At 35.3% G+C, this 22704-nt stretch overlaps 1 protein-coding gene across 1 annotated transcript in view; it reads left to right on the forward strand.

Moving 5' to 3' along the window:
- ATPsynbeta (ATP synthase, beta subunit) overlaps positions 1–22704 on the forward strand; it is a 101206-nt gene that overhangs the window by 17124 nt on the left and 61378 nt on the right. The window contains exon 4 of the mRNA XM_090394806.1: positions 12866–13050. Within this exon, the coding sequence (XP_090250932.1) occupies positions 12866–13050 (185 nt within the window). The remainder of the gene's footprint in view (positions 1–12865; positions 13051–22704) is intronic.

Raw genomic sequence — 22704 nt, forward strand, 5'->3', positions numbered from 1 at the left:
GTGTAAATAAGAAACTTTATTTCACTTTATTCAGAGTAGTACTGTGCCTTTAATACTTCCTTCATCAGAATGCTGAATTGTACCCACAAGGGATACAAAAATAATATCATAGTGCTATATAGCTAGTGCTGGCAGTGAAGTTTTATGACTGGATGCCCTTTCTGACATCAACCCTCGCCATTTATCCAGGCTTGGGACTGGCATCTATTGGTCTAGCTTGCTCCCTTCGGTGGCTGCAATAGGCGAAATGACACAGCAAGATAGGAAAGATTCACCCCTAGTCCTCAAATACTCTAATACATTGGGGGGTAAGGAGCAAGAAGAGAAGAAAGGGGGGGGGGGGCAGTCTACAGATATATTACATGAAGTAAGGCATGGTCCAGCATCAGGTACCTCAGGTTTGCCATGCCTGTACTCACTAAAGTGAGCCCGTGGGGCACAAGACTGTAAGAATTACAGAGGAATAAAGTTGATGTCCCACACAATGAAAATCCCAGAGAGGGTTCTTGATGGAAGACTGAGGAAGGAGGTGGAGATTGCAAAAGGAGCAATTTGGCTTCATGCCTGGTCGATCGAAGACAGTGCTATCTTTGGGTTATGACAGATGATGGAAAAGTTTTGAGAGAAGCAACGGGAGCTACACCTAGTATTTATTGATCTGGAGAAAGCGTAGAATGCCAAGGCAAGAAGTCTGGAGGTGTCTGAGAGAGAAGAAGGCATCGGAGAAATATGTCAGGCTGGTGTAGGAGATGTACAGAAACATGAAAGCAAGAGTTCGGACCTGCCTGGGAGAGACAGAAAGTTTTCCAGTGACAGTTGGCTTGCATCGACGGTCAGCATTGTCCGTTCCTGTTTAATATTGTGATGGAGGTGGTAACGGAGGAGGTGAGAGAAGACACGCCTTGGACTATGTTGTATGCAGATGACATCGTGCTGTGTGCAGAATCAAGAGAAGTGGCAGCTAAACTTGAAAGTTGGATGAAAGTACTATAAGAGAAAGGTATTTATTGAGACTGAGCAGAAGTAATACAGAGTATATGTGTTGCAAAGTGGATGGCAGCCAGGAGACAGATCTGGCACTGGAAGGAAATGTCATCAGGAAGGTCAGTCACTTTAGATACTTGGGTTCAATAATGAAAGAGGATGGTGAGGCTGAGAAGGAAGTGGGATGCAGGATGGAGGAACTGGAGAGAGAGAGAGAGATGGATGGAGTGCTATGTGATAAGAGGGTGCCGATCAGTCTAAAAGGCAAAATCTACAGGACAATAGTGAGACCAGCTATGATGTATGCTATGGAAACTCTGGCCCTGAGGAAAAATAAAATCAGAGAGAATGCTTAGATGGATGTGCGGTGTGACCAGAAAGGATCGTCTGAGAAATTACTATGTAAGGGGAACGGTGAAAGTTACGAACTTAGGAGCAAAGATACAGAAGACAAGGTCGAGATGGTTTGGTCATGTGATGAGGAAGGAGGAAGAGTATGTGGGAAGAAAGATCATGCAGGGGAGGAGGAAGCATGGGTGGCCAAAGAAGAGATGGAGGGAGATGGTGGAAGAGGACTTCAGGATGAAGAACTTGGATGTGGCTATAGCCCAAGAGAGGAGGTTGGGGAGGAGACCCTACTTAAGTGGGAAAAGCTGCAGAGAAGAAGAAGATTATAGTGCTATATAAAAAGTCTACATCATTGCTGACTTCCTATAGACAGATTTCCTCTAAATTAATCTGGAGTATCTGATGACACTCCAATGTTATGAGAGCGTATATTTGTCTTCTAATGCACTTCTTACTCTACCAATCCATCTTGATCTTGATTTACCTTTGGATCGTTTTCCTGTTTTGCTAACAAACACCTCTTTTGCTAACCTTGCTTCTCATTCTGTTGAAGTGACCATACCATCTTAGATTATCTTTACTCACATTCTTGAACATTAACAATTGTTATTCATTTTAGTTATGGAATCCCTCAGACCTCTCAAGAGCTGAGTTGAATATTATTATTATTATCTAAGACCTGCAGGGAGGCTGTAAATTACCCAACCCAGCTATCATACCTACCCTTGAATTCATTCACACTAGATGCACTCACTACCCGTAAGGACAAATTATTCAACTCACTCACTGCTCTCTGGGAGAAAAACCTAGCTCTTAACCCTTTCTTGACTGAGAACAACCTTAACTTCCATGGATGTCCCAGTGTTCTCTCCCCACCTTCCATATGACAAAAAGTTTCATCAGTTGAAATGCTGTAACACCCATTCAAAAGTTTATAGACCTCTAATCACCTTTCAAATTCTCCTGTTAACCAGAGTCTGCAATCCACATACTCGCAATCTGTCCTCATAATCTAAATCCCATAATCCAGATATAATCTTTGTAACGCTTCTTTGCACCCTTTCCAGAGCTTCTTGGAACTCAGGAGACCAAATCTGTGCACAGTAATCCAAGTGTGGTCTTATCAAAGCCTTATAAAGAGGCAAAATTACTTCCTTATCCTTACATGTCAAGGTTTGCTTCAACATACCAATTATCCCCTGAGTTGTATTTGCAACTTTTGCTATGTGAGCTTTGAACTTTAAATTCTTATCCACCAATACACTAAGATCCCTTGCCTCTTCAATTTCTTGTAGCATAACCCCACTAATATAATATGCCGCTGGAACTCTAATCATGCCAAAGTGCATAACTTTACACTTACTAACATTAAACTGACAGCCATTTTTGTTTGCCCAGATTTCCAGTCTATTCAAATCATTTTGTAATTTCTGAATATCAGTAGCATCCCTGATTGCCTTGCCTATCTTTACATCATCAGCAAAAATTGCAAATCTGATGATAGACCCTGCTTAATGTCATTAATGTATAGATTAAACAATAATGGCCCAAAGACTGAACCATGAGGTACACCACTGGTTACCTTAAATCTGGCAGGTTCACACCCACTGTATACCACTTTTTGATATCTGTCTGTCAACCATCTCCTGATTCAAGTCAATAGATTATGTTCCAGTCCCATATTCGCCAGTTTACACAACAGCCTATCGTGGTATCCTATCAAATGCCTTAGAAAAATCCAACATTATCATAGTGTATCCATTCCCTTTATCCAACTCGGCTGTAAAATTTGTTATAAAATATGAGCAAATTGCTGAAACATGACTTTCCTTTAGTAAACCCATGTTGTTCTCTGCATGGTATTGAATGCTTGTCTACCCATTTCTGTATGCGATTTCTTACCAACTTCTCTAAAATCTTCACTACCACACCAGAGATACTAATAGGTCGGTAGTTAGACACATCAGTTTTTGCACACCTTTGTGCAATGGAACTATCATACATTCCTATGGTATCATTCCTGAGCTGAGACTCGAGTTATACAAATGTGTGAAAGGCCTAGCCAATTCAGCTGAACATTCCTTTAACAAATGGGCAGATATTCCATCTGTCCCTATTGACAAATTCTTATCCAGGTTATGCAATAGCTCTTCAACCTCATTTTCATGAATCTGTAACTCTTCATCCAACGTAGCAGTAGCACCATGCTACATTCACTTGGTTGATATATCTTAGTAAAGTGAGCACTCATTAACTGAACAATCTCCCCAGCTTCTGACACTCGTGTACCATCTGCATTCAATAAAGTTATTCTTCCACATTCATTCTTTCTTTTGCTTGCGACATAACGATAAAATTCTTTTGGATTGCCTTTAGCTTGCATGGCCAATTTCTTTTCATACTCCGTTTTAGCTTTTCTCACAATACTCGTTACTTTTCTTGCCTGAGCTTTATATATTTCATAACTCCTCTCACTCTTATTCTCACGATATTCTTTCCACATCAACCTTCTTGTGGATCTCTAGCTTAATAAGGCTGCACGTCTATTTCACTCCCAACCTATTTATTCTTCGAACACTATGGATACATTCAGTTACTGCCTCATTCAAGCAGTTTTTCAAAGATTCTCATGTATTGCTGACATTTTTTCCATTCAGTAACTGATACCATGGGACCAAAGATAGTATTCTTCTAAGTTGATCATAATTTCCAGCTTTGTAGTTCAGCATGTAGCCTGTTTTAATCGGAGCTTCAATACAAGTAGATACTTTCCAAGAAAGAACAGCATGCCGTCACCAATTGGTGGTAAAATAGCTATATTCTTGACAGAAATCCCTTCTGAAGGTATGAGCAAATTCAATACTCTTTGACCTCGAGTTCCTTCTTTCACATGCTGCTTGAGAAAGTTATGTCGCAACAATGCAATAAATTCCTGTTCTTTGGATCATCAATTTCTTGATATTTACTTTTCAGAGGTGTAAAGGATGCTATGACAGTACTACATGATTCAGCAATTTTCCTCCAAATTAGTCTGTCACTTTTCAGCAATTCGTTATTGTCAATTTTGTATTTGTCTTTTACGGTACTTTTGATTGCATTAATCCATCTGGACTTGATCTTCCTCTAGGTAATTTTCTTGTTAACTAACCAAATTTTTTTCATGTTTAGCCTGTAGCTTGATTTAGTTTTATTTCTGGCCTAGTTTTAAGATCTATAAGGCACAGTGAGAAGTCATATTCCATATGACTTCTCACTGTGCCGGCTTTGCTTAATCTTACTTATATCCATGTTTCATTTGCTATTTTCATGAAAAATTGTTCCTAAATAGCTTCAGTATTTAATAGTTTTTCCTCCAATGAGTTGAAATTCTTGATGTTCTTTCTCTATTCATATTTTTGATCTTTTTATTGCTAATTTCATGCCAAATTTTTGATAGCTGCCATTCAGTTGAAGAATCCAGGAAACTTGTTTATGAGTGCATCATCTTCATTAAGCAAAGAACTAAGTTTTATAATTATAATATCAGGCCTCATGCCACATTTCTTTCATAATGTAATGCATATAGATGATAAGTAACAATATGGAGTTAATCACCCTTGTCTCACACCTGATTTTACATCAGACTATCATACCTCCTTCAATTCTGACTGCTGGTTTACTACTTTAGTACAGGCTATGTTGCTCTGTATAATGTCCTATTTACACCATATTGCATTTTGAGCAGCTTTTCTCTTGGTGCCTTGTCATAAGCCTTTGCCACGTCTACAAAACTTAAATACTGATTCCTGTTATATTTTCATGATTTCTCGACATTTCTCTTAAAGAGAAAACTTAATCCTAATAATCTTTGACCTAAACTTGATCTTGTTCTTCAGGTTTCCTCCAACATCTATTAAAGCAGGATATCTCAATTGTCCTGTTAGATTGTACATCCCTAAGCCACTAAGATTCAGTGAAGCATGTCACAGATTGTATTGTCCATGCAGCCACTGCAACAATTCCAAAAACATCATCCCGATTTCAACTCCGTCAAAGTGCCAATCAGCTAAAAAAAGATCAAAATAAGGCAGCGATTTTCAACCGGTGTGCCGTGAGATTTGTGAACACGAATTAATTGAAAGAAATAATGTCGTAATTTGCACATTTATTTATTAGTGTGTGATCTTCCATTCGCACCTGAAGCTCCCTTATTTATATTTTACAAAACTTACGGTTGGTGAATCGGTTTAAAATTGTGTGTTAATTAGCTTTAATCTTTTGATAAGTGTGTTCACAAATAACTCCATTTACTTCTCTTATTTTTAAGGTAACTGGTAAGAGTTCTTTTATTGTTTTTTTTTCATTCAGTTAATTTTATTCAATAATATTCCTTTAATATGGGGATAAATTTGTAATAAAAAAACACACGAATATTTGCGAAGACAATGAAGAAAGTGAAGCTAGTACGTCAAAAGAAAGAAGAAAGTGAAGCTAGTTTTTCCCAGGACATCAGCAGCTGATACCATATCTAGTACTGATTCTTCTAAAACTAAATGAAAAACTAATGTTCGCCATTACGACGAAAATTATTTGTCACTTGGCTTTATTTCTAGTCAACAAGATCCGCCACATCCTTCTTGCGTAGTTTGTGGCGAAAAATTAGCAAACAATGCTATGGTCCCAAGTAAATTAAAAAGACATTTACAATCTAAACATTCTCACTTGAGCAAAAAACCGGCTGAATATTTTAACCATGCTACTGGCCAAGATGTATATATACGTCCAGTTTATCATGGATGCGAAGTGCTTATTAAAATTGTAATACTATTGATATTATATTGAAATATATGATGGATACGAAGCATAATGAGGCTGCGTATTTGATCCATAATGGCCAGTAAGATGGTTGACTTGTGCTGGATAAAACTGTTTAAGCAAAAAGATGGACTAAATTTGTAACTGTGTCTGAAAAGCCCAATTTCACAGCATGCTGTGAAATTGTTAATATCATGTTTGGCGAGGAATATGATAAGGAGATTTTAAAAATTCCTATGTCAGATAACATCATTTATCGACATATTCAGGATTTGGCCAAAGATGTTGAGTTGCAAGTGGTATCTCATATTAGTATTAATATTAATATTATTCAGTTGGACGAAAGCTCAACTTCTAGCCTTCAGTAGATTTATTTATGAGGACCACTCCCGGAAACAACGAAGAGCCAAGATATTTTCGATGTTGATAATTACTTTAATTGCCATAACTTGTCTTAGGATTCTTGCATCAGTATTTGCCTGGATGGTGTCTGCTCAATGTCAGGAAATATAAAAGGATTTGTTACACTGGCTCAAAATAAGAATCCTAGAATTATTTTTACACTTTATTTTCTCCACAGAGAAGTACTAATGTCAAAATCATTGGTACCTGAGTTTAAAAAAGTACTAGACGAGACTATCAAAATTGTCAATTATATAAAAGCCAGGCCGTTACAATCGAGTTTGTTTGCATCACTATGCTTCTCAATGGAAGCTTCTTACATGCAGTTAATACATACAGGAGTGAAATGGTTATCTCGTGAATGAGTTTTATCAAGATTTTCTGAACTAAAAGAGAAAAATTCTAATTTTTTTTGACAACTCAACAATCTGAGTTATGAGATTTTTCTTAGCAACAAGCTTTGGTGCAGTAAGGTTGCTTTCTTGCTGATTTATTTCAATCTTTATATACACTTATAATAAAAGTATGCAGGGAGACTGTGAAAACATTCTTACTTCCACTGACAAAATTAATGCATTCAAGGAAAAACTAATGCTTTGGGAAGAAAGAATCAGAAAAGAAAATGCAGTAAATATGTTTGAACTAACAAAAAAGTGCAAACTGAATAAAAATCTAATAGATCTAATTTCCTTTTCAAGGCCTGTGTAGCTCAGTAGAAGTGGCGTTTGCACTCTACAGTGCTTGACCGCACGAAGAAAGGGTTTGGTGGTTCAAATCTAGTCGCCGACTAGAGGAAATTTTTCTAAGCCTTTTTTCGACCGGTTCCCGAGTTAGTCGATCTCTGGCACGGGCAAGCGGGTTTTTCGTCCCGTAAACTCAAGAAAATCGACCGTAGAACCCACATTATTTTCAGACATTAAATATATTGTGTTAAGGTTAGGGACCACGAGACGGCGGCACATTTGAGCCGTCTCTCTTCACTGTGTACCGCTTAATTAGTGATAGCCTTGGGCCATCTATCTCCGATTGGTACCAGTGGAGATTGAACTGCCCACTCAGTCTCCAAAAGTTAGATAGGGCTAAATGGCCTCGCCTATTCCCGTATACGGGAATAAAAAGGCGTTAGCTGATAGATCTAATTTTACAAATCTTAAGATCAGTAAATACAAATATTAAAATATTTTCCCTCACTTGACATATCCTTCGATTGGATAAGAGATCCATTTGTCTTAAGCACGTGTAAATTGGGAAATTTAAAGATTACGGAAGAGGACGAATTAACAGATATAAGAAATGACAGAGGTTTAACCACACTACCAGCCAAGACGTCTATAGACGTCAAGGTTATCATGGATGCGAAGTGTATATTAAAATTGTAATGCCATTGATATTACATTGAAATATATGATGGATACGAAACGTATGAGGATGCGTATCTGATCCATAATGGCCCGTTTGTTCGTTTAAACTCTTATCTCATATTTTTTTTGACATCTTTTAGGCGCCTTTTCTTCTGTGCAATATACGCACCAATAATTGCACACTTCGCACACGCCACCAGCCGGGCCTGGCTTTACATGTTTGTAACTTTACATGTTATAAATGCCTCTAGGCTTTGAGAAAAGGATTGCAAATTTTCGCTGATGCATAAATAATATACATACTTAAACAGTTAATTTTAATCAGATATCTGAGCTTGATGTTTCAGAATGCCTTTTGTGTGCGAGGTCTAATTTTAGATAAGCACACTCTTAAGTCATCTTCCAAGGGTTTTCCAGCCACGATCCATTTTTGTTCTTAATAATATTCATTGCGGAAAAGCTTGATTTGCACAAATATGATGTGGAGAATGGAAGTACTTCTATTGCGTTTTTGGTAATGGGAAATTCACTTCTTAGAGATAACTAAAACAAAGTATCTAAAACTAAACATTCAACAATAGATACTTTGTTTTAGTTATCTCTAAGAAGTGAATTTCCCATTACCAAAAACGCAATAGAAGTACTTCCATTCTCCACATCATATTTGTGCAAATCAAGCTTTTCCGCAATGAATATTATTAAGAACAAAAATGGATCGTGGCTGGAAAACCCTTGGAAGATGACTTAAGAGTGTGCTTATCTAAAATTAGACCTCGCACACAAAAGGCATTCTGAAACATCAAGCTCAGATATCTGATTAAAATTAACTGTTTAAGTATGTATATTATTTAATATATTTAATATTCATTTGAAAAAATCAAATTTTTAAAAATAATTTTGAGTATTGTTTTTCTTACTCAAAATGTCAAAAATATAGTTTACATTTTTTGGAGCAAAAAGGATAAGTAATTACTATTATTAATATCTTGTGTGTGTGTGTGTGTGTAAATCAATCAAAATTATGCCTATTTTTTGCCAGATCATCAAAAAAATTAAAAGAATATATTTGAAGTGTGCTGCAGAATTTTAATGATTACTTTAGGTATGCCATTTTATGAAAAAGGTTGAAAATCACTGAGATAGGGCATTCAATATATTTCATAGATATCCTACCACAACCAACTTAATAGCATTTAGACGTTCTCGGGCTAAAGCACATAATGTCATATGTCATCATCAAAAACATTCCTAGATTACATTGTCGATTAATCAAACAACCAGTGCAAAAACCACCTGGGATAAAATGTGGAAGATGAAACGTAGATATGGATCACAGTGTTTGTCTACCTTGGAACATAATGATGTATTGTTGCTGATCCCAAAAGGTATTGCAGACACTTTGGGAGAATACTTTGCCAAGATCTCAGCAACAGTTTTCTATCCTCCTGATTTTTTAATTGTGAAAGTGGGGATACAGCTCAATCCCCAATTGTGAACAAGTGGGGATTGAGCTGTATAATTAGCTACTTGTTAAGTAGGAACTAAAAAGAGCACTTCTCCTCTCTCCCCATAGCATAGTTGGCCTACTGACATACATTATGAGATGATAAAACACCTCCCATCATCTTCTGTGGATCTCCTTCTCTTACTTCTTAGTCTATAAATGTCGAGATTTTGCCAGAAAGATTTCCATGTCGTCGTGTCTAAGGCTTGTTCTTTTGCTTCTTTCCAGTTAATTTCCCTTCTTTCCTAATTTTTCTTTAATTTTCTTTTGCCACCCTTTCCTGGGCCTGCCTATGTTTGTTGTTCCTATTTCCTAGCTTTCATATATAGTTGTTGCTATTCTTCCTTCTTTCATTTGAGTAAGATGTCTAAATCACCTCATTTGGGCTTGTGTTATGAATTGGTTCAGAGATGCAACTTGAAGATTGTCTCTTATAGTTTGGTTTCTTATTCGATCTAATCTTGTTTTTTGCACCACTTTCCTAAGATATTTCATTTTGATTGTAGTTTATTTGTGTTTCCTGTTGTCAGACACCAAGACTCACAACTATATGTTAATGTTGGTACAAACACTGAACAGTACACTGTCATTTTGGTATTCTGGGTAACTTGTTTCTTGTCTAAGAAAGGGCATTTCGTTGCATAGAATAACTTCATCCCGAAGTTATTCTATTTTTTGCATATCACCAAATCAAAGTCTTTATGTTGAATAAAATGCTTCCCTGTCACTGAGACTAAAACATTTCTCTTAATTATGCTCTAAAAATAAAATCTCTTCTAGATCATCCTACATGGACTAGCCTTTTTTCTGTATGTTGTGAGGTCCTGTATGTCACACATATCAGACTGCCATTTATCCTTTTGGTATGCATATTGAAGAGGCTGTTGAAGCTATTGGCATGACTACCTGCACCAAACAAAATGGCATTCATCTATGTCAGGCTTGCAATCCATCTGCAACCTTTCACTTTACTAACTACAGAAGTCTCACACATCCTTAACTATCTACCTTCAATCGTTCAGTGCACACAGAGCAGCCAACTCTGATTTTCTGCCCATCTACATTGATGGTTCAAGATCAGAGATGATTCAAGAACAGAAGATCAGTCTCTGTTGGCTGTTCTGCTGTGTTTCCTAACATTACAATCATCAACCAGATGCCACTCGATTGCAGTAATTATACAGCAGAGTTGCAGGACATTCATCTCGCACTTGTGCATATCAAAGAAAACTCCTACCAAAAGTGTGTTTAATTTATATAGACTTTTGAGTTCTTTACAGGCTATCTACTCCCTGGTGTAATCCACACCTAGTGCTTTGGTGAGTTGCTCTTGTACAAAAGACATCTTAATTTTGATGTTTGGTTGTGTTGTATTCTCAGCCACATCAGAATTAAGGGAAACGACATAGTAGATGGCAGCTGTAGATTAGCTCATACTTTTTTGGCATACTGTTTGATGGTCCCTTATACTGACTACACTCAGGTTATAAAATTGAAGTTAATTGCCCAGACAGGAAGCACTGATGAATAAATTGCATAAGCCAGAAATTAAGCATTGGCAGTCTAGTCAATGTAGGAACAGAAGAGAGGTTGTTCTTGCTAGGCTCTGCATAGGGCAGCCTTCTCACACATTTTTAGTTACTGAGGGCTGATGACCCACATGTTTGGGAAATGCAACACCTGTCTCTCACCATTAGTCATATTCTGGTGGAGTATGAGCACTTCACGAGAGAAATTACATTTTACATTATCTGGCTGAGCCCCATATACTAAGCCAGATGTTATCAGACTTGGACAGATTGCATGACTTTTTTAGATTTTTACAAAACTAATTTATTCTAAGACATTTGATTATGAATTTGTTTATATGTAGATGTTGCATTGTAAGTATTAAACTTTATACATACATTTTATATACTCCTTTTATTTCCTTATAACTATTTATCTCTGAACACCCTGTGTCCTGGTACAATATGACCTTTGCTCTCCTTGTGCCAAAAAACTACAAATCAATCATGAATCTTGATTTGGAACATCAGTAAGAAAGATGTCACATTCTCACATTGAGTTTTATTCACCTTTTTATAGATGGATACTGCTACTGGGATACTCTAGATTTTTTTTTTTTTTTCTCAAATTCCATCTGTAGAGAGCTAAAAACATTTCATGCACAGGTTTTTGAATGTCACTAATAACACTTTGCTAATGAAAGTGTTGTTGGCAATATTGCACAAAGCAGTGAAAATCACCTGCCACTTTTAATGTAAGTTTACTGTTCCATTTTCTGTTAATTTGTGCTGCAAGTGTGTCACCTGGTTATCTAAGTGAATAGCATTTCTCCTCTCCACCTATCCTACAAGGTTGAATAATCTCACTGCAGCATTAGCATTTGTGAAAGTCCATTTATATGTGATTTTTGTTATCAAATTGTTTTTGTGAGTGAATTTTTTTTTTATGATCTACAGTAAAATTGTATTTTGTTGAGTTGTAATCTATTGTATGTGTGGAGGAAGAGATAATGAGGAATAGGGACCTGTATTAAAAGGTCACATACATGCAAACATACCACCCACACAGAGAGAATCTAGCCTCTTGTCCACACATGGCTTCAACAGTTCTCCATATATCCCATCATACTTGGTTTCCTTCCAGTCCAGTTATGAACTGCAGATTAAGTGGCAATGGAATTTAGCACTAGCTGATTAGGAAGCCTCTGGATTTGTTACTGTTAGGTTTGCTTCAATGTACCATCTGGTGGTACTTTCATGCTGTTTCCTTTAATTGGGGGGGCATCTTGGTCCCCTACAGTGTGATCGGCATGTCCTTTAGGGTATCACTTGCACAGCTTGTTGAGGGGAGGGGGAAAAACTGGAGCCCTTGCTTTAATGAATAAACGTGGCTACCAGCCATCTCAAACATCCAATAAAGCAAGGTGGTGGTATTTCACTGGCATTTCCTGCAACTAGGGAAGATTTGTGGCAGTTCCTCTATTTAAGAACAACAACAAAGATAAGAGAGTCAAATTATCAAAGATGTGTTAAAAAAAAAAAAGTAAGACCAAATATACACTGCTTAGTTATATAATTATACTGTATGAACAAAGAAAAGTAGTATGATAAATATAACAAAGATTAATCAGGTTATCAGTATGTGGGAACATGCTGTAAACCCTCTTCTAGCAGATGCTGTTATAATGGATCCATTAAAAAGCTTCCTCTTGGTCTATGTGAGTTTAATATTAAGAGTTGACTACATATCATATGTAATCATTTGTCAATATATATATATTGGCATTGTGGACGGAAATTAGTACTAAATATATACTCTCTATAAGTTGATTTCGTGTTAACAAGTTTTTACTGAATTGGGAGTTTTTGGTTATCGTTTATTATGTTTATACATTTTTTTTTTTTTTTTTTATCCTGTTTATCATGTCTCTTAAGATATGACAACTTTGGTTACTTTATTGTAGGCTTGTTTGGTGGAGCTGGAGTAGGCAAAACTGTACTTATAATGGAACTAATCAATAATGTTGCCAAGGCTCATGGAGGGTACTCAGTATTTGCTGGTGTTGGTGAGCGGACTCGTGAAGGTAATGACCTATACCACGAAATGATTGAATCTGGAGTCATCAGCTTAAAAGACAAGTCATCGAAGGTATTTTTTTAGCATGCAGTTTAAAATTGTTTTTTATACACAGTTTTCTACATAAAAGTTATCTTCCAGTTTGGAATTTTAAGTACTTTTATGGAATTTTAATTTTAATTTCAGTTAATTTTAAATCATCTGATGTCATATCATATAACACATGATATATGATTCCATAAATTTAGAATCTGTTCAAAATTTATGGAGTCTGTTCTCTTTACTTCAAGCTTTTAGTCTGGTACTTTTGTTTATTTTGCATTAACTATAGACTGAATTGGTAATTCAGCATATTGTCAGTTATTATAAGAGAACATCCATAACTCATTTTGATATTGATAATACTTGTTAATTGAAAATACCTGGTTTTTAACCTGTCTAGAATGCACTGATAAAGACTAAGTATATATACACTGAACCTGTATAAAAGTTGTCCAACATAAGGCGATTTGTTAGCTTATTTCATATTGTACGAGACCAAGGTTTTTCATCATAAAAAACAGGCAAACCAGTCAGGATAATTCATTTATGGATATGATGGTCTCTTAGACTTAATTGTTTTAACTATAAATCCTAAACAAACCAACTAGTTCTTAAATTCAAAATTTACTATATTTTGTGTAACAGAATGTGTTAGTGTTTTTGTACATTCTATTATTTTTATAGATTATAATATTTCTACTTAAATGGATTTTAATGATTGGAATTTGAGTGTATTTTACTGAATTTAAAATACTGTATTATGCAGAATTTTTCTTGCTTTGAATATTGTTTTTTACTAACAACATTTTTTTAAAAGATTTCGCTAATTAAACTCAGCATTGCTGAGCAGCTTTTTTTTGTTTAATTTGAAGGCAGGTACGTGAAGAAATAGCAGACTAGAATTCAACGTTGTTGCCAATCAACATAAGCATCAGCTGAAAAAAGAAAAAAAAAAATGGAGCTAGTAGAAGAATTGGATAATCAGGATCACCTAATAAGTGATACCAAAACGAAGAAGTCAAATTTATCATTAACTGTGTTGTTGTTGATGGCAATGTCTTAATGCTGGTTTTGGACACACATAGATAATTTGAAATCAGAAATAATCACCTTTCAGTTTTAAGCATAATAAAATAACATATCATATCTAAAATAAACATGAATAAGAAATTTTTAAAGGAAGTCAAAAGGCAAGCAGCTTTCAGAAGTGAACTGTACTCGTATGCATCAATATTATTCAAAAAAAAAAAAAAAATGAAAACAGTAACCAGATTTTGAAGATTTCACAGAAGAAAATATTGATTCAACTAGAGAGCATTGTCTGCAAAGACAGAATCAGAATTCTGTAGTAGACTTAGAAAGTTAGAGGCAGTAAAGGAAATTTCAAGAGGAATGAAATCATGAGTACATATCAATCAATACTTCATCAAATTCTTGACATGTACCTATACCCTTGGATGGGTTACAAGATATTATGATAGTACCACGTGAAAAAGTTACATCATGAAAAAAAAGCATATTGAGAATTCCTGGCAATTAAGTTAGCTTGTGCCCTGAGAGAATACAGAGAAAAATGTAATAAAGTGAAGTACTGTGTAAAACTAGCTAGAAGTTATTGGAAGACTTTGGTAAAAACATAGAAAATAAATATCAGTAAGGTGATCAAATATTCTGGAGGCTATTCAAAAAGCTCAGAAATGGTGAAAAAGGTTTGAATCAAATAATAAAGGCAACATGAAAACTAAAGATAGAGATGCTCTAAATGCCTGGAGTAATGACTTTGAAGGATTACTAAATGAAACAAGCACAGCACAGTAGCAAAAGTCTTTCAAGAGAAATGAAATCATGAGTACATATCAATCAATACTTCATCAAATTCTTGACATGTACCCTTGGATGGCTTACAAAATATTATGATAGTACCATGTGAAAAAGTTACATCAATACTAACTTCCTTAAACAATTTTTGTCCACATTAATCTGTTATCTGTCAAGACTCAGATATTATCAAATCTTATATTTCTCTCTTCTAGAGCACTTTCGACTGCATCAGCCTACCTGGATCTTTGTCTTCTTCTGGGTCATTTTTTTCCTCCCGTCCTAGCAAAAAAAAAAAAAAACTCTTGTTTTGCTAATCTTTTCACTCCCATTCTGTTTAAGTGAGCATACCATTTGAGATAAGTTCTGCTGACAAATTCCTCAGTTCTAACAAGTTCTTCCTTAATATCCTCACTTTAAATATGATACTGCCATTGATGCCATGTTTTCACTCTTCTAATCTTTCTCAAAACTTTCATATCTTGTCTCCAGTCTTTAATCAAGTGTTTCATTTCTAAACCAGCTCTCAGATCCATAAATTAAAATTGGTTTAAACACTCTTGTCCACAGCTAATTTAGTTTTTTTGACTAAGTTCACTCTCAATCCATATTTATTCAGTTGACTTCATACCATACCAGCTTTCCTAATTCTGCTGTCTATTTCCATATTTAATTTGCTATCTTTGCTGAAAAGTGTGCTTAAATAACTAAAATGTTTTTCAAGATTCATTTGATGTTTTTGTCATTTTATTGCTGATTTTCATACTAAATTTATTACAGCAGTTATTAAATTTATTCAGGAAATCCTCAGACTTGTACTAGATTTATTTAGAAGTCTCAGATGATGCAGAGGCAAAGAGCTGAGATTAACACTTCAAATTTCAATAATAGGTTTAATACCACATTATTTTATAATGTGATTCATCTAAATTATAACAATGGTGATAATGTACACCCTTGCCTCACACTTGATTTAAAATCAACCCATCTTCTTGTACCTCCTTTAATTCTAACTGCTGATCTACAAGTAAATATAGACTAATGTAGAATATTTACACCAGTGCTTCCCAAACTTACGGATGTAAATCCCCCCCCCCCCCCCGGAAAAATTAAGATATTTTGCGTCCCCCCCATGGGGAAAAAAATCATAATACATAAGACATATATTATAATATTTATTGTATTTATATTCAAGATTTTGCATTAGTAACTTTTTTTGTGCTTCTTATCAATACCTTTGAAAATGCTTAATGAATATTTACTAATATTCATTAAGTGCCAAAATACGCAGGAAGCAAAATTTGTTAACCAACACCAATGTGTGATTTTTTTCCATCAAAATATAAAAAATAACAAAAAAGAAATAATAAAAATTAAATACGTTTCTTTTAAGATTAAAAAAAATCTACTTAGTCTTAAAACATCTTAAATTTGTTTTCATTATTTCACGGCTCCCTCAACAAAACTTACGGCCTCCAAGGGGGCTGCAGCCCACAGTTTGGGAAGCACTGATTTACACCATATACCCATAACATTTTGAACAGCTTTCCTCTTGACACCTTGTCATATGCCTTTTCCAGAATTACAAAATTTAAATATAGCTGCTTGTATTTCCATGACTTCTTCACTGTCTTAAAGTGAAAATCTTTTCATCACAACTTGTATTTAACCTGAATCCAGCTTGTTCTTCTCCAAACTTCCCTTTCACAATTTTTCTTAGCCATTTCCCAAGTATACTTGCATAAATCTTACAAGGAACACTGAGTTGGTAAATTCCTCCATAATTCTCACAGTTTTATTTCTGTTTTTATAGATTATTAGGTTTGCTCTTTTCTTCAGATTTTCTCAGTACATTTCTATAATTCTGGTAATCATTTCCTACTCTATTGTTTAGATCCCCAACAAGGACGAACTTTCCCTTTTTCATTGATGGTTGCCTTCTCTTATAATCTTCTTGAATGGGTGGCAATAAGGTAGAGTGATGAGGGCAAATATCAGAATGGTGAACTGGAAATGTGCCTATGGTCCCACAGGAGGTTCTACTAAGGAAGACCATAGGCACAAATAAGATTCATTTCCAGTTCACCATTCTGATATTTACCCACATCACTCTACTTTATTGCCACCCATTCAAGATTATCCTCATATTTAGTGTTGAATACTATAGCTATTCATTTTTTCACCCAGATTGTTATTGCCTGAATATATAGCATCTTTTATTTGTTACTTATAAAGATCTCGTCTGTTTTGTTTTGGTAACACCTATTATGTTAATCTGGTGCTAACTCAGTTATTCCACTGGTTCCCCCTTTCTTTTCCATTAATGCTTCTAATTCAATTAATATTTGAGATAGAAAAAGGCATCAAACATCTGAAATGTGGAAAAGTGTTTTGAGTAGATGATATCATCATCATCAAATTCCTGACATGTACCCTCAAGGGGTATACGGGATATGATAGTACTACATGAAAACTTACATCATTACCAACTTCTTATCTACAATTTTCCTCCAAATCAATCTATTACTTGTCAACATTAACTCCAACATTATTAGAACTTATATTTCTATCTTCTAAGGCACTTTTTACTGTATCAATCCACCTATATCTAGCTCTTCCTCTGGGTCTCTTTCCTACCAACCTGGCAAAGAACACTTGTTTTGCTAATCTTTCTTTGCCCATTCTGTTTAAGTGACCATACCACCTGAGATTAGCTCTGCTAACATATTACTGGATGCTAACAATGGAAATTTCTTTCCCAATATCCTCATTTTTAATATGATATTGCCATTGATGCCATCTGTTTCTGCCCTAATCTTTCTCTCATATCTGTTGTCTCTAATTTTTGGTCAAGTGTTTTTATTTCTAACGCAGCTTTCAGATCCATAAGTTAAAATTGGTTTGAACACCGTCTTGTATACAGCTAATTTAGTCTTGACTGATTTTTCTTTTATTCCATATAAATTTCTTCAGTTGACCTCCTACAATACTTTGTTGATTCTGTTGTCTATTTTCATATTAATTTACAGTCTTCACTAAAAAGTGTGCCTAAGTAACTGAAATGTTTTACTTCTATAGGTTCTCCATTCACGATGCATTTGATATTTTCAATGTTTCTGCGTATTTTCATTGTTTTGTCTTGCTATTGCTGACTTTATACCAAATCTGTTACAACAGTTATTCAATATAGTCAGGGAATCTTGCATACCTGTACATACAAGATTGCATACTTGCACTGGATTTATTTAGAAGTATAACATTATCTGCATAAAGTAAAGAGCTGAGATTAACATCTCCAATTTTGGTATCAGGTTTAATACTGCTTTCCTTCATAATGTGATCCATATAGATAAAGAATAACAGAGGGCGTAATGTACATCCTTAAGTCTGACACCAGAATTAACATTAAATCATCTTCCTGCACTTCAGTTCTAACTGCTGACTTACAACTCACATAAAGACGTATTCTTAATATAATGCCCCATTTGCACCATATATCTGTACATTTTGAGTAGATTTTCTCTTAGTACCTTGTCATATGTGTTTTGCAAGTCTACAAAACTTAAAAATACACATCATTGTTATATTACCACGATTTCTCAACTATTTGTCATGAAAAGAAAATCTAATCCTGACAGCCTCTGTTTGGCCTGAATCATCCTGCTTGTTCTTCACAAAGCTTCCCTTTCACAATCCTTCTCAACCGTTTCTCAAGTATTCTTACATAAATCTTACCATGAACACTCAGTCGGGAAATATCTCTGTAATTCTCACATTCAGTTTATTTCCCTTTTTATATATGGATACTAGAGTTCTACTCCAATCATCTGGAATTCGTCCCTCTGTCCAGGCCTTCTGAACTATGCAGTGCAGTGCAGCCACTGTAAGACTTTTATACCACCATACTTCAGCATTTCTAGTCGAATATCATCTACTCCAGCTGCCTTTCCACATTTCAGGCTTTTGATGGCTTTTTCTACTTCAAGTATGAATATGTACTGATTGCATGGTTGTTGAGTGTTTTTTACCACTGTGCTATCACTGCTTGTTTCATTTAGCATTTTTTCGAAGTAATTACTCCATATTTCAAGGATATCTTTTCCTCCAGTTTTCATGTTCACTTTTATCATCTCTAATTCCTTTTACAACACTCTTTCATCCATTTCTGTGCTTCTTCAACAACCTCCAGAATCTTGCCACTTTCTTTATTTATTTTCGATGTTCTTACCAAAGTCTTCCCATGACTTTTGTCTCTCTATTTTCTAAGAGCACAAGCTGACTTATTTGCCAGTAACTTTTGATATGCTTTCTTCTTTTCCTTCACTGTCTCTTTAACTTCTTATGACCACCATGGAGTTCTGATTTTTCTATCCTTGCAGACAACCTCATCACATGCCTCTGGCTGAATCAATCAGTGTTTTCTTCAGGGCTTGCCACTGAATCTCTCCAAGGTTTGGTTCCTGTTCTCAAACTCTTTCATTTTTTTCTTGAATAATGTTTGTGTATTGTAGTCTACAGTTCACATCTGAGAGCTGCTCAGCTTTTATTCACTTTAAAACTTTCTTATATGTTCTTCTTCTCAATGTGAAATTCAATTTTATCTTGCTCAAGACTAAATGGTGATCACTTCCAATTTCAAATCCTCTGTACACTAGTGTCCTGCACCAGTGAGAAAACATCACTATCAACAATAACATAGTCAACAAGACTTTTGTTATTCTTTGCCTCTTCTCTCCATGTGAATTTGTGCACATTTTTATGTTGGAACATTGTGTTAGTAATAACCATTCCATGTCCTGAGCAGAAATCCAACAGATATTTGCCATTATTAGCTTTGCTCTTTTCTTCAAATTTTCCCAAAATGTTTTTGTATGTCTGACAATCATTTCCTGATGTCGAGTTGAGGTGTGTTTCAGGATTTGTTCCAGTAGCTGACTTTTTGCTGTTCGTCCTGGTTCCCTAGTGAAAACAACGGGTGACCTTGTTTAACCTGGTAACACGCCAGCTGGTATGAAATTCTCTCATACTGTACCATCATTTTATATTGTGGTTTAATCCAATAAGCATACAGTTTAGTCGGATAAATCCCAAATCGCCAGCCCATCCTTGTTCATTCAGTATCTGCGTAGGTACCTAACAGGATGCACCATGAGAAGGTGAGGATTGGGCATTGTTAGAAGTCCTAGTCCTTTCTCCACATTCCTTTAAAGGCTATGTGGAACTTTCCTCTTAGTTATACAGCTTTGACTCTCAAGCATCCCGAGTAGATGATATTCATCCAGAAATATTGAAATATGGAGTTATAGACATTTTACAATATGGCTACACTGTATATTTCAGAATGCCTGGTTAGAGGATTGTATACAGGTGAATTGAGCTTCTTAGTACCCATATATAGAAAGGGAAATAAAACAATATGAGAATAACAGTGGAGTATCCTTGCTGACTGTTCCTTGTAAGATTTATGGAAACATACTTGGAAAAAATGTTAAGAAATATTGCGAATGATGAAAGCTGCTTATAGACTCTTTGTAGTAGACCTATCAAAAGCCTTTGGCAATATCTTGTGCAACCACTTGGGACTCGCCAAACTTTTCTGTGGTGCTTATCCAGAGGTGTGTGACAGGTGAGCAGATCTCCTGTCGAATGGCATTAGTTGAATCCATACTGGTAGTCCATGACTTATTTTTCACTGTATTAACAACACCACACACACTTTTATCACAAAGATGTTTTATTAACGCTTATATTTTGCTGATTTTCAACTCGGCATCATCAGAGCACAACACACTTGTATATGCGACAGTGAGTAAGTGAAACAATATAATTGCCAAAGACAAAAGATCTAAAGTCCTATTTTTGGCGCCCTCTAATGAGGGGGGGGAAAAAAACAGCAGCTATCCAGGAGTTTTTCTTAGGATAACTGTCTCCCAAATTTTTGGCAAATTAATGCAACCATATTTGTTAAGGTTGGGAGAATTCTTCAAAGCCATTGCTGACTCAAAAAATAATCTTTCAGATCTATAACGACTCCTAAATAGCACATTTGTTTTCCTCCATCTAATCCTGTGTGAAGGAGTGTCCAAAGCGTGGTCTGCCAGTCCCGACTTGCCATAGTAACAGTAGCGAATGTATCTTTTATGTTCTTCCATTAATCTGTTTGTAGAATTTTCCTCCCCATGTAAAGTAACTTGCATTCATGGTAAATTGAAATAATTCAAAATTATCTGGGGGAAATTTAGACTTGATTAAATCAAGAGTGTCTATAAGTGGTACATTGGTAAATAAGGAGGTGACATTGAAACTAACTATTATCTGAATCATTTAGGATTAGATTTTTAACCATTGTTTTGAAATGGATTGAATTTTTTATAAAAGTAGAGGAGTTGCCAGTAAGGGGGCAAGCGACTTGGCTAGATGCTGGGTCAGTTTATATGTGGGACTATCTATGCTATCAACTATGGGGAGTATTAGTTTTGTGGATTTTTGGTAATCCATAAATACGAGGTGGTTTAACATGAATTGGTTTTATTTTCCTGATGATTTCTTTGGGCCATGATGTCACTTTGTCACTTTGGACTTTTTTCTTTTGAGACATCGTAGGATCTCAATGTATAATTTAATATGTGGAACTCATATGAGATCTTGCATTTTTCTGTTATACTCTTCTTTATTCATGATAACTGTTGCATTTTCTTTATCGGCTTTTGTAATAATAATATTTTTATTATTATATAACTTTTTTAGGGCAGTTATTTGCTTACGTGGCATATTGCTTTTTGGAGGCTTAGCCTTGTTTATAATACTTGCTATATCTAGTCGCACGTTATTGGCCATTGCTGGCGGAAGATCGTGGATGCCTCGTTCTACTTTCATCATAATTTCTAGTTTAGGAATTTTGTTTGGACGCAACTGCAAAGTTATGTCCATGACGAAAATTACTGAAAAAAGTGACATCATGTGTAGCACGTGTAGCATGGCAACTGCATTCCCCGGATTACACCATTAGATTTTTTCTTGTGGGACTTTGTAAAAGATCGACTGTTTTTACCACCACTACCAACTAATTTGGATGAATTGTGTTCCAGAATTACTACCACCATTGCTGAAATTATGCCAGATATGCTCTACTGCATGTGGGAGGAAATTGAGTAGAGATAGGATGTCTGCAGAATTACTGGAAGCATTCATATTAAAACTTCAAGTGTTAGGTTACATTTGCATGGTAATAACAATTGTTCATCTGTTGTTATTCAAAGTTGTATACCCCCCCCCCTTTTGAAACACTCTGTGCTTTTTGCAGATGAATAAAGAAATGAGTGAGGTAAGATACTATTAGAAAACATTCAGGTATGTGGGTAATCAGTTATCTGTCAGATGATTTAAATATAAGAGTTAAGGAGATCACTGATCTGACAAATAGATCAATCTCGAAGTAAGCTTCCTTAGGAACATTGTGAACTATTGTAATATCTGGTATATCCCATAAAATGTATCATGTTTGGGAAGTTGATTACAAATATCTGATTAATGCATTGTTTATGATAGTAATGATGAATCTCCAAGTAATCTAGTGAACCACGTGGCAAGCTCGTGGTTTGTTTTTCTATCTTATAACAATCCACTGAAACAGCCAGCATGTAATTTTTTATATTGCTGGGTCATCTTTACTACAGTTAACTGTTTTTTTAAATTCTTAGTATTTTTAACTTTCATACTCATTAAATTCATTGCCTTTCAAATTTTTATTATGATTTCATTCTTACTTTTTTGATATATCTTTACTTATGTATTTTAGTTTTTTCCTTTCACATTGTTTCCAATTATCTCAGATCATTTTTCAGTTCACTTTATCCCGTATGTCTG

Source organism: Typopeltis vanoorti, chromosome 6, assembly GCF_054136105.1.
Source record: "Typopeltis vanoorti isolate ZY-2024b chromosome 6, IOZ_Tvanoo_1.0, whole genome shotgun sequence".
NCBI classification, from domain to species: domain Eukaryota; kingdom Metazoa; phylum Arthropoda; class Arachnida; order Uropygi; family Thelyphonidae; genus Typopeltis; species Typopeltis vanoorti.